Source organism: Gymnodraco acuticeps, unplaced genomic scaffold (genome assembly GCF_902827175.1).
Source record: "Gymnodraco acuticeps unplaced genomic scaffold, fGymAcu1.1, whole genome shotgun sequence".
NCBI lineage: Eukaryota > Metazoa > Chordata > Actinopteri > Perciformes > Bathydraconidae > Gymnodraco > Gymnodraco acuticeps.
Genome location: NW_022991386.1, coordinates 404,125 through 420,292, shown reverse-complemented (window position 1 = coordinate 420,292; position 16,168 = coordinate 404,125). Strand labels below are relative to the sequence as shown.

Sequence of the window (16,168 nt, the reverse complement as noted above, 5' to 3'; positions counted from 1 at the left end):
ATACTGAAATCTGTATTTTTTAAATATTTTTATTTGTTATTCTTTTCAAAATAACACACTGTTATTTACTCACCAATAATACACAATTATCCTTAATTTTATTTATTGGTTTAATTCCATAATCTCGGGCTTTTTTGGCGTCCGTCAGGGACTGAATTTCAAAATAAAATATCCGGAAACAGACGTAGGACTATAAGGGACATTTCGAGCGTCATTGCGATTGTCAACCTTTCTGAGTTTAGGATGGCCGAAGACACTACACTACCCATAATCCCCAGCTATCGTTTAGGACTACAGTCCCCCGTAAGGTTACGCAGAGCGTCAAACAGCTGTGTGAAATGGAACGAAACCACGCCAGACTATCCAAAACTGGAATCGAACGCCCCCCCAGAACTACACATGCTGGCTATTGTGTTTCGCCAAATGTTCTATGGGACGTCTCTACTGAACGTTTTCGTTTTTCCCACAATTAGAAGTTGCCCGTATTAAACACATTGGCGCTATCAAATGTAAAACTATTATATATTATTTATTATAATTAATAAATAGGTGAAAATCGCTATATATACACCCACATGACAGCTCATTGTTACTTTGTAATTCTACTCCACTACAATTCAGAGGTTAACCTGGTATTTTTACTCCACTGCATTTATTTGAGTTACTTTGCAGATTCTGATTAATTATGTGAAATATAAACAACCCTTAAATCAGACTTTAGTTACACCTGAGTAAAATTCAGGTAAGGTGATTGTCAAGTGCCAACAATCAGGAGAGATATTTGATAGTTGGTGCTTGAGAAGACTAAACCTGTATCTGCAATTGACATGAATGGAAACGAGTAATAAAGTATATTCATTACTCGTTATTCTCTACTAATAGTTAATTAAAGACTGTATATTATGGCTATTTTGCACATCCCTTTCAAGATTTTCAAAGGTTTATTGACATATCATATACACAACTACGGTGTAGTTATGCAATGAATGAAACACTTGGGTCACAGGTTCCTCAACAGTGCATTACAAGACATCTATCAATATGTGTGTACCTCCACCATTAAACTGTCATATTCTGCACATTTCTTATTCTATCTACATACATAAGAGTATAATTCATATGTATAATATTAGTTAAAATAAGTGCTTCAACATAGTTAACATTGCAGGAAAGCAATATATTAGACGTTAAGTACTTTGTCAGGCTTAATATTTATCTGTAGATAGATACCCCCAACGTTTTTTTCTTATTTAAAAGAAGACCTTAATCTGTTATTTAATGTTTAAATAAAGGTTAATTCGTTTTTCTGTTTTGCACCTCCTCCTATTAATATCTTTGTACATTCTGCACTAAACTGTTTTATTGTAGAGATCACTTTATAGTATCTTCTTGATTTTTTATATTCTATATTTCTATATTTATACTTTCCCCCTATGAAAGTATGTACTCTTAATATTTTTTTAATCAAACACAATAATTCAATAACGTGCTTTAACCACTAGATGCACACAAGGTACACAAATGTTTTCCGGATTTCATATCATATAAACACCAAATCCCAGCATGCATTGCGGCTAAAACATCCAATAAGCGAGCTTAAAACCATAGCTGAGGATCTTGGGTAATGCCTATGTCCGGTTATTTTTATTTTGAAATTCAGTTCCTGACGGATGCCAAAAAAGCCAGAGATTATGGAATTAAACCAATAAATAAAAGCAAGGATAATTGTGTATTATTGGTGAGTAAATAACAGTGTGTTATTTTGAAAAGAATAACAAATAAAAATATTTAAAAAATACAGATTTCAGTATCCTGAGGCTCTGAGCCCCATTTATTTTCCTCACAGACGGCAACAAAAGTCCGAAATTATACGATTTAAAATAAAAGCAATAATTGTGGCTTGATATTGAGTAAGAACATGTTTTTATGAACCACACAGCTTCAGGTCTTCCTCGACCCGACCGGAGAAAAAGACGTGCTGCAAGCAGTAGAAATACATTGCTTTTAAAATCGTGCTGTGCAACACGAAAAAAAATCGTGCTGTGCAACATGAAAAAAATGGGCAAATCGTGTTGGGGAACACGAATCAATAGATTAAAAATCGTGTTGGTGAACATGAAATGCCGTGAGACTGGGTTGGTGTGCTATGTGTGTGCTATGTGTGTGTGTGTGCTATGTGTGCTATGTGTGTGTGCACGCAATAACACTCTTCAGGTCAGTGAATAAGTTAAATCGATTAAATCATGTTTTTTGTCTGAACCGAGTTAAATATCAGGCTTCATTGTGTGTGTGTGTGTGTGTGTGTGTGTGTGTGTGTGTGTGTGTGTGTGTGTGTGTGTGTGTGTGTGTGTGTGTGTGTGTAGAGGACTCACGGTCCAGACCCAGTTGATCACGAGGATCTGCTTGTCGATCTCCATCATGAAGATGACGAAGAAGATGATGGCGAAGATCATCTTGCAGATGGCCACCGTGGAGTATCCTCCATAGTTTGAGGACGCGAAGCAGATGATGACGATCAAGCTGACGACCTGAAAGAAAGGAAAGAGTGGGGAAGGGACAATGAACAGATCAATGCAAGGTTTTGAGAAAGGGACAGATATCCCCGGATACTTGAAAGAAAATGTTTTGTCATAAAAAGTTGTTGTGTTTATACAAGTTGCTGCACCAGTGTTAACCTTGAATTAGTAAATACAACTTCTCTAGCAGGGGTTCAGAACCTTTAATGTGCCAAGGACCGGCAGATACATTTAAAAAAAAATCGCGGACTGGTTGTCAATTTTAACCGATTTTAATATTTACTCACCAGCAGGTAGCAACAGAGGCTAATTGTATGTAACAGCCTGAACAAATACTAGAACAATATGCATCCAAAACATATTAACAACGTTTAAAAAAGAACCGGTGTCGTTTTTTGAAACGGAAAACCGACGTTATTCAGTTTTTAAACCAAAACGGGAAAACAGATAAATCAACGTTTTGGTTTTGTTTGTATGATTTACGGATAATCCAGTGATGGGAAAACGAGGAGAAGGCGCATTATGAAGGGTGTGTGTGTGTGTGTGTGTGTGTGTGTGTGTGTGTGTGTGTGTGTGTGTGTGTGTGTGTGTGTGTGTGTGTGTGTGTGTCACTGGCATTTGTTTTCAGAAGATATTATGATAGTGACGTTCGTTCCGATGCACTCCGATAGCATTTAGCACTACATCGAGTTTAAGATTAAACTAATTTATTTTGGGAACACTCGCATATAGGCTACCTATGGAGTTAGCAGATGTGTGTAAATTACTGTTCATGGTCATTTTAAAACAAATGCCGGTGTCGGACAGACACAAACACACCGAACACACAGAGCTGAGCTGAGCAGAGCACATACACACATCATGCGCCTTGGTGACTGGACATAAAACTAATAAAAGGGGAAGTAATCGGGCAGTTCGATGTGTGTAGAGGTGTGTGTGGTTAACACGTATAGCAGCCTGCAGTCACTCTTAAGCTGTGCTGACACACACACACACACACACACACACACACACACACACACACACACACACACACACAACACACACACACACACACACACACATCAACACACACACACACCACACACACACACACACACACCCACAAACACACCACACACACACACACACAACACACACACACAACACACACACACACACACACACACACACACACACACACACACACACACACACACACACACACACACACACACACACACCACACACCACACACACACACCACACACTACACACACCACACACCAACACACACACCACATCACCACACACACACACACCACACACACACCAACAGCACACACACACACACACCACACCACACCTTTTTTACTTTACATATAACTAATAAATTTTAAGTTAATCTTTCAGTTTTGATGTGTGTAGAGATGTGTGTAGAGGTGTGTGTGGTTAACACGTAGCAGCCTGCCCTGCAGTCACTCTTAAGCTGTGCTGATGAAGGTAAACACAGCGAAGGCAGTGCGTAAAAAGGCACAGCTCTTTACCCGCTGGTGCTGCACTTCTCAGAGGCGGAGTACACGTCCCGCTGCCTCCTGGTGCTGCAGCCATTTCATGAAGTGAAGGAGGTTTTCCTTCTATGAAACAGCTGTGGCAGCAGATACCGTGAGAGTCCCGGACATGAATTCATAGATCAAGGCAGACTGATTTACTCTACTGTTTTGCCAATCCGGTGCTTAAACATATAGCTCTACACCCCTGGCCGACATGTCCTTAAAATGAAGTCAGAGTTTGAAATATATCTCAAATAATGTATGCACTGCCATTTCCCCACATAAACATAACAGTCTGCAATTAAACGGTTGTCTCCTGCTCCTCTTCCTCCTTGGCGCACCGGTAACTTTCTCGTGCGCATGAGAGGCTGAGACCTTAGGCTGAGCCGCCGAATCCCTCGGAACATCATAAAAGCCATTTTCAACGGTTATCTGGTGAAAGATTAACTAGGCTACTGGATGAAATAACATGACTGGTATAGGTGCGAAAATTATTTTTATATAATTCTGCAAATATTACGATAAACTCACAGCTATTTCGCGGCCCGGCAGTAACACCTCCGCGGCCTGGTACCGGTCCGCGGACCAAGGGTTGGGAACCCCTGCTCTACAGTACTTGCTGATACCACACATTTGAATATGGTAACTACTATTTGATTGGATGCATGGGGTTTTCAAAATAAAGGCGTGTCTAAAGCAGTATCTTTCTAAATAAAGTTGAATTTCAAAATAAAGGCAAACAATGATGCTATTGGATTGTTGACCATTGATCAGATATAGATCCCTGGTGAAAGAAGAATGGAAAGACTTAGAAAATACTTTTGGAAACATTTAAGTTAATGGGGCTTCATTTTAAGAGAACAAAACAATATGAAAACATCCTTCATACAAACTTTCACACAACTTCTGCAGAATAATCCACGTGTCATTTGCCTGGTTGTACATACTTCCCCAAAAAACTACAGATACGATATTTAAAACACTTGAGGTGAACAGTCGTATGCTTGTGCAACTCATGCCTGCAATAGAGTGGTGCAGTGACGAGTCCTAAAACCTGGAAGTGGGTAAGCATTGTACACTTCCTGTTCCCTCGTCTCAGAGCCAACGGGATCTCCCCATAGGGTTTTGGAAAATAGCTCGAAATAAGGTCTGTCAAAAACGAACCTGTTTGATAAATGCACGTTTTGTTCAGCCGGATAATCTCCACATGTCTACCCTACTTTTATAATTTTCAAATCATAAATCTAGTCGCCAGAAGCAAAATGCTAACGTTATGCTATAAAGGAACTAGAGGCGAGTCCAGCAGCACGACTTCAACGTCACGCCAACTTAAGATCCATATTCAAACACACAGATTCTAAATGGAACAAGTTGAAGCGTTTGTTTGAACAGTCTGCAGGAGGCAGGTTCTTGCTTTCAAGCAGAACAGGGCAAACCAACTTAGAGGGGTGTTTACGTGTTCGGCGTAATGACGTATAACGGCCTCCACAACTTCTGTAGTCCTATTCAGCCACTTGGTAACAACCATCGTTTCTCAGACACGTCAACTCTTCAGAAATCACCAGTAGGGTCACTGCTGATGATTTAATGTCGTAGAACCAGTGCTGGAATTGGGCCGGTACGCAGTACCGGCACTTCTGGTTCTGACCCATGGAGTACCGGCACTTCTTACTCAGTACCGGCATGCTGGCGGTACTCCGGTACTCATGCACCGTGCCAGTACTCAACACTCTCCCGCCGTTCTTATTATACATCCATATATATATATACAGCCGCCCGGTACTCAGTAGATGCGTCATGAGGTGCCGAACGGACATTCTCATCGCTCTAACCGCTGGAGTTTCACAGCGGCTGTCAGCTGTTTACTCCTGTCATTCAAACAGAACGTGCTGGAGAGGGGGCGGGGCTTATCTTCTCCATGTAAATACTGTGGTGGAAACGACTATGTCAAAATTAACCTATTTGACCGTGATTTAATAGTAATACACGTTTCAAAATAATAATAATAATGCCGAAGTAACAACATACTGAAAACGGTTAGTAAAACCATGTTTTAATGCTTTACAATTTACATACCTAGATGCACGTGTGTTGTGTTTATGCAGTGCAACTCCCACCCAGTGGGTGGCTATGTAGAGTAATAGAACAGAGCAGGCACGCCCCCTAGAGAAGGAAAGCAAGTCACGTCACAAATTAGCATTTCTAAAATGTTAGCGTGGATTAATAAAAGTGCAAAAAGACAGCGGTTCGGAAGAAACTTCAAATACAGAGAATGCTGTGCCTGTGTTGGAAATTGTGTCTGATGGGGAGCTTTCTTTGGTTGATCCTCCTGCTCCAAGTTCTAGTGCATTAGCATTAGCACTAGCTCCGCCGCCTCCTCCGCCGCCTCTAACGTTAGCTGCTGCTGGCTCAACTGCCACCACCAACACCGGGCAAAGCGATGCTGGACTGACTGCTGGACAACGGACCAGGTGCAATATTTTTGCAAGACCAATGCATGGCTCCTTCTTAAAGATAAGAAGCTAGGATGTCGGATATGCAGAGATGTCAAATCTTTGGGAATACACACTGGACAAGGACTGAAACTGTCAACTGAATGGGGTGAGTGTGCAGTGTCTCATTTCGGTGTTGACAAGGGCAAACAACAAGCTAGCCTGAGAAAAAAAAAATCAAAGAACATAAAGAATCACAAGCCCATGTAAAAGCTGCTGACATCCTTACATCTGCTTCACGTGAAACTATTCAACATCAAGTGCAGTCTATGCATAAATCTGAATTAGACACCACTATCAGAGTTTTTCGAACGGCATATAAAATTGGCAAACATAGCCGGCCATTCACAGACATGCCAATTGATTTGAATGTACAGAAACTGAATGGGCTGAACGTGGGCAGGGTTTTGCACTCCAATAAAACCTGTGGCGAAATCATCGACCACATAGCTCATGAGCTGAAGAAAAAAAATGGCAAAAGACATTACAGAAAACCAAAGAAAACTCTGCGTTTTGGTCGATGAATCTACCACTATTAGTGGTAAAACGGTGCTTGTTGTGTGTCTACGCTCAGCATTAGCTGATGCTGAGCCCGAAACGTTTTTTTGGGAGCTGATCGAGTTGGATGGAACAAAGGCTGATGACATCACAAAGGCGTTAATGGAGTGTCTCGGAAGAGATTTTAACAAGGACTTTTTAGGTCAGTGTTTCGTTTCTTTTGCATGTGATGGGGCTTCAGTCATGCTAGGGAAGAGAACAGGCGTTGCTACCCAGTTGTGTAGTAAATTCCCAAGCCTGTTTGTGTGGCACTGCTCCAATCATCGTCTAGAGCTGGCAGTTGGGGATGTGGTCAAGGAGGTCTCAGGGCTCAATCATTTCCAGATCTTTTTTGACAAACTCTATTCCTTGTTCCATGCCTCCCCCAAAAATCAGAGGCAGTTAGCGCAGTGTGCGCAAGCAGTCGGACAGCGTCTCCTGGTGATAGGGCGTGTTTTGTCCATCCGCTGGGTGGCTTCAAGTGAAAGGAGCGTCAGAGCAGTCTGGGAAAACTACCGAGTGCTTCATGATCACTTCACAAATGCTGCAAACGACACGAGCAGGGATTCCAGAGACAGAGCAAAGTACAAGGGCCTGGATGATGTGCTCACATCTGCAACGTTTGTCAGCAATCTGGGACTGATGTACGATGCGCTCACAGAGCTCAGCGACCTCTCTCGGCAACTCCAAAAAAGAGAGATGACACTGCCTACAGCAGATAGGCTCTTAACTCGAGAAATACGAGTTTTTGAATCCATGGTCACCATGCCTGGCCCACACATGACTACAGTTCATACAGCTCTAGCTGAGAAGTCCTTCAAGGGTGTTGCCCTGCGTGAGAATGGCAGGCTTGTACAGATTCATGCAGGTCAGTTTTTCCGCAGTATGGTAGAGAATCTGAGACACAGAATGACTTCCACAACCTCCTCTCATGTCAGCACAAGAGAAATCCCATTACATGGCCGGGAGGCCCGGGACAATCAGCTAATCCAGGACATGAAAGTTATCCATCCTGGAAGTTGGCCTGAAGAGGAGTTAGACGTACAGTATGGGGACGTAGAGGTGCTACGTTTGTGCGAAGTGCTGAAAGTGGACAGAAGAGAGACTGTTCAGGGCTTTCCCGAATACAAGGAAACCAGGGCATCCCGTACACCTGCTGCCATGGAGCCTCTACTGTAAGCAGTCCGAACCATCGCTGTCTCCACTAGTGAGTGTGAGCGGGAATTCAGCTGCATGAACGATATCCTTACTGCAAAAAGGAATGCTCTCTCTGTCAGCCGACTGTCCAGCCTGGTTTTCATTAAATGTAATGGACCATCACTAGGACAGTTCAATCCGGAACAGTATGTGAGGTCCTGGCTGGCAAAGGGAAGGAGAAGTGCTGATGAAAGAGCCTGTCCAGCTCCAGCCCCTGATACTGATGTCCCCAAGGCCTTCTGGAGCCTTTTCTAACAATGTGAAGTATATTGCAAAGCAGCTCACCCAGTGAGAAGACTTTTGGCATAATGTGCCGATTTGTACAGATCCTGGAGATAGAAGGACTTCAGACCAACCAGGGAGTTATCTGATCAGCTTGGTGTTCAATGTAACTATTTACCATTGCTCAGACTTTGTTACTTGCAGTTACAGTTTCTCATTTTAGATTGTGCAAATGTTGCATTTGTTTTTACATGTTCTTTGTTCATGCTCTTTATCATTTTTCTGAGTTGGAAAGTTAGATTGCATCATAGTTTACTTTATACATATTTGTATTCTTCAGTGGTGAAGTATATTGCAAAGCAGCTCAGCCATGTGAGAAGACTTTTGGCACTTTTTCGTTTTTCGTTTTCTGAGTTGGAAAGTTAGATTGCATTCAAAATGTACAGAAATACTTAATTTTGTTAAAGCTTTTTATAAAAAATGCTTCTGACCAGAGCTTTGTTTCCTTGTCATTAATGTTGAACACCACCAGAGGGGCTCTCACCTGAAAGGTCTCTGCTTCATGTGTCTTCAGCAGAAGATCTAGACTTTGATTGCTATATTTTCAGTTAATATTGACCTTACTGAGCTTTAGCCATATCTGCTGCCTATCATAAAAAATGTTAAGTACAGTGAACCTTTCTAAAATATACAGTAGTAAAGAGACAAACCCACCAGCATTATAGTAGCCAAATTCTTGTTTGTGGGCTGTATATATAAAATTGACTTGAAAAAGTTGCTGATTTTAGAGTACTGGCACCTTTTTCATTCCAATTCAAGCACTGCGTAGAACAAAACGTGATCCGTCTCTTCAATGTGTCTCAACCACAGACCTTAGTTCAGATAGTTTCCTAAACCCTATGGAGAGATCCCATTGGCTCTGAGACGAGGGAACAGGAAGTGGTAAAATGCTAACTTACTTCCTGCACCACTCGATTGCTTCTAGTGCAAAAGTAATACTTTTCTTCAGATCATAAAATTGTTTTCTTTGATTCTTTGTCTTTGGGTTAGGTATTCCTATAAGAGTAAGGCCAGATAGGAACAAGACTAATATTTCTCCACTATTAGACTGTGCCGTGTTCTTGATGAAACAGCTGTAAAGCACCTGAGAGAGCACCAATCCTCTCCATGCTCAGTTTCAAAGGCCAGTCGGACAGTCAATCATCCAAACAGAGCATCACTGTTCCAGCCTCTTCACAACATCCACATGATAACAAGCGACTCTGCCAGGGAGAAATATGTGTGCGCAGTGAGAGCGATTACCACGCGCCGCTCCTTCTGAGATTAACAGCATGTGTTTGTTTGTGCCATCCTCGTCTGATTCTTCCATATGAGGGAAAAAGTCTGCCTGCATTCCTCTCAGTGCATTCCTCTGAAACGCTGAGAAGCTGCCAACGTTCAGACATCATAAACCGAGGCAGCCCACGACCCTGAACAGAACCAGGGCCACGGTTTATTTTCTATAGAGCTATTGTCAAAGAGCGTGGGTAGAAACATTCACACAGGGACACATGGCAGCTGTGAAGGAGGTCTACCTACTACATCATGTTAATGTCCTTAAACACAACTTCCTCTACTCTCACTTCCAGATTTACATATTTTTGCTCTAAAACTGTGACGTATGTGCATTTGACGTAAGAGCTGCAACTAAGGACTATTTTATTTGTAATTAATCTGCAGATTTATTGTTATTTCTTCAACTCAAGGGTGTTTATAATTGTTCTTTGTGTGAAAGGCCCTGTTCTGAATATAGCAAACATGTCATATTTATTACAATACATTATATATTTTTTAAAAGAATACAGTAAAATCAACAGATTTGTTTAAAAACATACTTAAAATCATTAGAAATAGTTACAAATTAAGTTTCTTTTAATTGACTAATTTATTTATCATGGCGGTTTTTAAACCGCATATTGAAACGTGATTTCTTTCCACTGTTGACTCTTCTTACCCGGCATTTCTCTGCACGTATCAGCATTTAACACATCGTACATCTTACATCAAATAGTAGTCGAATTAAATGATCAAAATGTTGTACTTGTTATTTTAAAATAGATTTTTACAATAGTTTTGATAGAAGTTCTTTATTTGCTTTTACTTCACAACTTAACCCATTTTACTGTGTGTGTGTGTGTGTGTGTGTGTGTGTGTGTGTGTGTGTGTGTGTGTGTGTGTGTGTGTGTGTGTGTGTGTGTGTGTGTGTGTGTGTGTGTGTGTGTGTGTGTGTGTGTGTGTGTGTCATACCAACATGTACCAAAGCAGATTCAGTATAAATGTGATTCTACTTGGTAATAATAATAACTTTAATTGACATAGCGCCTTTCATTAACCCAAGGTCGCTTAACAATGAAACATTTAAGGACAAGACATAAAACAGGGGGGGGAGCAGAAATGGAAGTGTTACATTGCAGGGGGGGGGGGGGGGGGGGGTGAGTTAATGTTGGAAGGCTTTGTTGAACAGATGAGTTTTCAGGGTTGATTTCAGATGTTCATAGAAGGGGCGTTACGGATTTCAGCAGGGAGGAAGTTCCAGGGGGGGGGGGGGGGGGGGCGACACTGAAGGTGCGGAGGCGTGAATCAATAAACCTGATTCTGGTTCAGATTATAGCGATGAAGTGTTTTGCAAAGATGTATTTTCCGACACCTCAGAGTGTGAAATCTGTGCCGTCTGAATGAAGCACACACACGATGCAACTGACTACAGCATTACAGCATTACATCTGTCACTCTGCTGCCCCCCACTCACAACTGTTACACACACACACACACACACACACACACACACACACACACACACACACACACACACACACACACACACACACACACACACACACACACACACACACACACACACACACACACACACACACACACACACCACACACACACACACACACACACACACACACACACACACACACACACACACACACACACACACACACACACACACACACACACACACACACACACACACACACGGCCCGATGCATCAGAGCTTCATGTGTTCTGGAGCCTGGCACCGGCTGCACAAAGAGGCTCTGTGCAGCCGGGTCACAGAGAAACACCCTCTGCTCAGACCCTCAGAAGAAGAAGAGCTGCCGAGATGTTGAAACAAGGAGCGCCAAACGGAGAACATTAATCATTTAGATTATTTACTTTTACTTAGAAATATCCCCCTTTTATTTGTCCCGTTAGCGTTTTGTTTACATATTTATGTATTTGTAAATGTTGTGTTATTTCTGTCTTACGTTCCGAGTGGTTTATCTGTTGATAACTTTTGGATTATTTTATTGTTTTTCCTTTCTTGCCAATGTACCTTCTGCTATTCCATGAAATCATGTTAATACATTTTGACTGATATTCCAATTGATACACAATATTTAAAGGAAATGATCTCTTTTGCTTCCTTATTATCATTCAAAAATGTAATAAAGCAAACTCAGTCCACTACCAATATTCCCCTTCTATGTATCTTCATTTTATAGATTTATGTTTAAAGTGGACCTATCATGCTATATTGGAAACATATATTGTAGGGCCAGACCTATACAAAACATGTCTGTGAAGTGTGTTGCTTAAAATACCAAACAGATCCCCCATTGTAGCCGTGCCTCAAACCCCTCTTTTGCAGCCCTGTTAGAGAAACGAGGATCTTGGGTCCTTAGCTTAAAAAAAAAAAAAAAGAGGAGGCGGGGCTAATGCCTGATCAGAATTCTACCGGAGATAAAGTTAAATTCGGTTGTGATAAAACGCCATCCTGTTCCAAACCACATCAAGGATTATTTATGAAACAGTATGGAGCTCAAATGCTTTTTCTCTTGCGGGTTTATCACAAGATGAGTTCCTTTTTTTATTTCCTGCTTTTTAAAACACATGTGCTCTCCAGTACAGGTTAGCTCTGCGTGTTAGCGAGGCTTGCTAATGTAAACAAAGACGAGATTACGTCCAAAACACGTCAGGCATTGTTTCTGATAGCAATTTTCTGTGGGTCCGCTGCCGATTTGACGTCAGATCAGCAGCAAATCAGTATCCGCTCGTTGTACCTCCGTTTTTAAAAGATGTGGGTACGGAGGAAAAGAGAGAGGGTTTAATTTTCTGATGCTGCGTGAGTTCCCTGACGCACCGGGGACACATAGTTATATAAAAGACATCAAAAAGTGCATTTTGCATGATAGGTTGCAAGAATAGGCAATGAAAATATAAAAATAAATAAATAGAATAAATACAAATAAAATAAATAAATATAAATATTTATGCAAAACATAAGTTAAAATAAGAATATGCAATACAAAGATAAAATAAAATATGTAATTGTTTTTTAAACATGATAAGTTAAAGTGAAATGTTCAATACAAAAGAAAACAAATATTAAGATAAACATAAGAAATTAAAGTGTATAGTTTGTATAGTCTCATATATTTTTCATTTACCAAATATTGTTAATTCTGCCTTTGAATATTGCACTACTAGCCAATTTAGTCATTTCTATTAGCCGATGTTTCCCCCACAGCGGAGGATCTGTTTGCACGGGTCAGCTTTTAGGAACTCCAGCTATCAGTATAATGAGCCGCTCTTTTAAAAAGTGACTGGAGGGAAATGATTCGGCTAATTATAGTCGGCAGCAGCAACATGAGAGCCAAGAGCTGCGGGTCCACGGTGCAGATACACACCAAACAGCAACCGTTGCTAGGGAAGTCGCTCACAATCTGGGGCGTTTTTTTACACTTTCCGCGGCTCAGTAAAGCGAGCAACATGTGTGCTTAGAGCAACATGGAAAGTTCAGTTTAGTCATTATCCAGCTTGTTCATCTACCACACTTTCCCTTTCTTCAATAGCGCTGAGACAAGCTCTCCAGTCATGTCACCACTTTACATTCATGCTATCAACAACAGGGCGAAAGTTCAACTCAGAGCATGACTCATACGACTTATCTCTACCGGCTGAATGGCACACAGGAGTTTGTTCTACACGGGGTGTGATGATGTTGTGAAGCTTCAACATGTTCAAGTAAAGGCATAACTGAAGACCGCCGGAATAAAAGACTCAAAATGTCATCTAACAAGAAGTGGAAACATGTAGTCACAACTTGCTGAATTATTCCTGCAGACTTTTGGCTTGTTAGCTGGGAAACTTAAAGAGGCCACACCAAGGTATTTGGGGTTTCCCTCTCCTGTAGTGTGTTATATAGGTTTGTGTGCATTTAAATGGTCTGCAAAGAAAGGCTGCAAAAATGAAACGCTCCATTGGACTCCTTTGTTTACTTCTGGAACAGAGTGACATCACTATGTAACACTTGCGCTTCTATTGGCAAGCGCTCCAACACATTGTACGTGATAGGCTAAGGGGCGGGACATCTCTAAGCGGTTGACCAATCACAACCGAGCCGACCAGCTAACCAATCAGAGCAGACTGGGCTCTGGTTTCAGACAGAGGGTGAAAAGAGGTGCTGCAGCACAGGCAGTATGAGAAAGATAAAGAGCTTTTTGAACATTAAAGCATGGAGACATGTAGAGACACTACATACTGATATACACCTGAACATCAGCAGGAGAGGACTCTTTAAAGTAGAGACACTACATACTGATATACACCTGAACATCAGCAGGAGAGGACTCTTTAAAGTAGAGACACTACATACTGATATACACCTGAACATCAGCAGGAGAGGACTCTTTAAAGTAGATACACTACATACTGATATACACCTGAACATCAGCAGGAGAGGACTCTTTAAAGTAGAGACACTACATACTGATATACACCTGAACATCAGCAGGAGAGGACTCTTTAAAGTAGATACACTACATACTGATATACACCTGAACATCAGCAGGAGAGGACTCTTTAAAGTAGAGACACTACATACTGATATACACCTGAACATCAGCAGGAGAGGACTCTTTAAAGTAGAGACACTACATACTGATATACACCTGAACATCAGCAGGAGAGGACTCTTTAAAGTAGAGACACTACATACTGATATACACCTGAACATCAGCAGGAGAGGACTCTTTAAAGTAGATACACTACATACTGATATACACCTGAACATCAGCAGGAGAGGACTCTTTAAAGTAGAGACACTACATACTGATATACACCTGAACATCAGCAGGAGAGGACTCTTTAAAGTAGAGACACTACACACTGATATACACCTGAACATCAACAGGAGAGGACTCTTTAAAGTAGAGACACTACATACTGATATACACCTGAACATCAGCAGGAGAGGACTCTTTAAAGTAGAGACACTACACACTGATATACACCTGAACATCAGCAGGAGAGGACTCTTTAAAGTAGAGACACTACACACTGATATACACCTGAACATCAGCAGGAGAGGACTCTTTAAAGTAGAGACACTACACACTGATATACACCTGAACATCAGCAGGAGAGGACTCTTTAAAGTAGAGACACTACATACTCATATACACCTGAACATCAGCAGGAGAGGACTCTTTAAAGTAGAGACACTACATACTGATATACACCTGAACATCAGCAGGGGAGGACTCTTTAAATTAGAGACACTACATACTGATATACACCTGAACATCAGCAGGGGAGGACTCTTTAAAGTAGAGACACTACATACTGATATACACCTGAACATCAGCAGGAGAGGACTCTTTAAAGTAGAGACACTACATACTGATATACACCTGAACATCAGCATGGGAGGACTCTTTAAAGTAGAGACACTACATACTGATATACAGCTGAACATCAGCAGGAGAGGACTCTTTAAAGTAGAGACACTACATACTGATATACACCTGAACATCAGCAGGAGAGGACTCTTTAAAGTAGAGACACTACATACTGATATACACCTGAACATCAGCAGGGGAGGACTCTTTAAAGTAGAGACACTACATACTGATATACACCTGAACATCAGCAGGAGAGGACTCTTTAAAGTAGAGACACTACATACTGATATACACCTGAACATCAGCAGAAGAGGACTCTTTAAAGTAGAGACACTACATACTGATATACACCTGAACATCAACAGGGGAGGACTCTTTAAAGGAGAGACACTACATACTGATATACACCTGAACATCAGCAGGAGAGGACTCTTTAAAGTAGAGACACTACATACTGATATACACCTGAACATCAGCAGGGGAGGACTCTTTAAAGTAGAGACACTACATACTGATATACACCTGAACATCAGCAGGAGAGGACTCTTTAAAGTAGAGACACTACATACTGATATACACCTGAACATCAGCAGGAGAGGACTCTTTAAAGTAGAGACACTACATACTGATATACACCTGAACATCAGCAGGGGAGGACTCTTTAAAGTAGAGACACTACATACTGATATACACCTGAACATCAGCAGGAGAGGACTCTTTAAAGTAGAGACACTACATACTGATATACACCTGAACATCAGCAGGAGAGGACTCTTTAAAGTAGAGACACTACATACTGATATACACCTGAACATCAGCAGGAGAGGACTCTTTAAAGTAGAGACACTACATACTGATATACACCTGAACATCAGCAGGAGAGGACTCTTTAAAGTAGAGACACTACATACTGATATACACCTGAACATCAGCAGGAGAGGACTCTTTAAAGTAGAGAC

General features: G+C 41.2%; 1 protein-coding gene across 1 annotated transcript in view; it reads right to left on the bottom strand.

Moving 5' to 3' along the window:
* Nucleotides 1-16,168, bottom strand: part of plp2 (proteolipid protein 2) — a 45,003-nt gene that overhangs the window by 15,622 nt on the left and 13,213 nt on the right. The window contains exon 2 of the mRNA XM_034241340.1: nt 2,373-2,528. Coding sequence (XP_034097231.1) covers nt 2,373-2,528 — 156 coding nt within the window. The remainder of the gene's footprint in view (nt 1-2,372; nt 2,529-16,168) is intronic.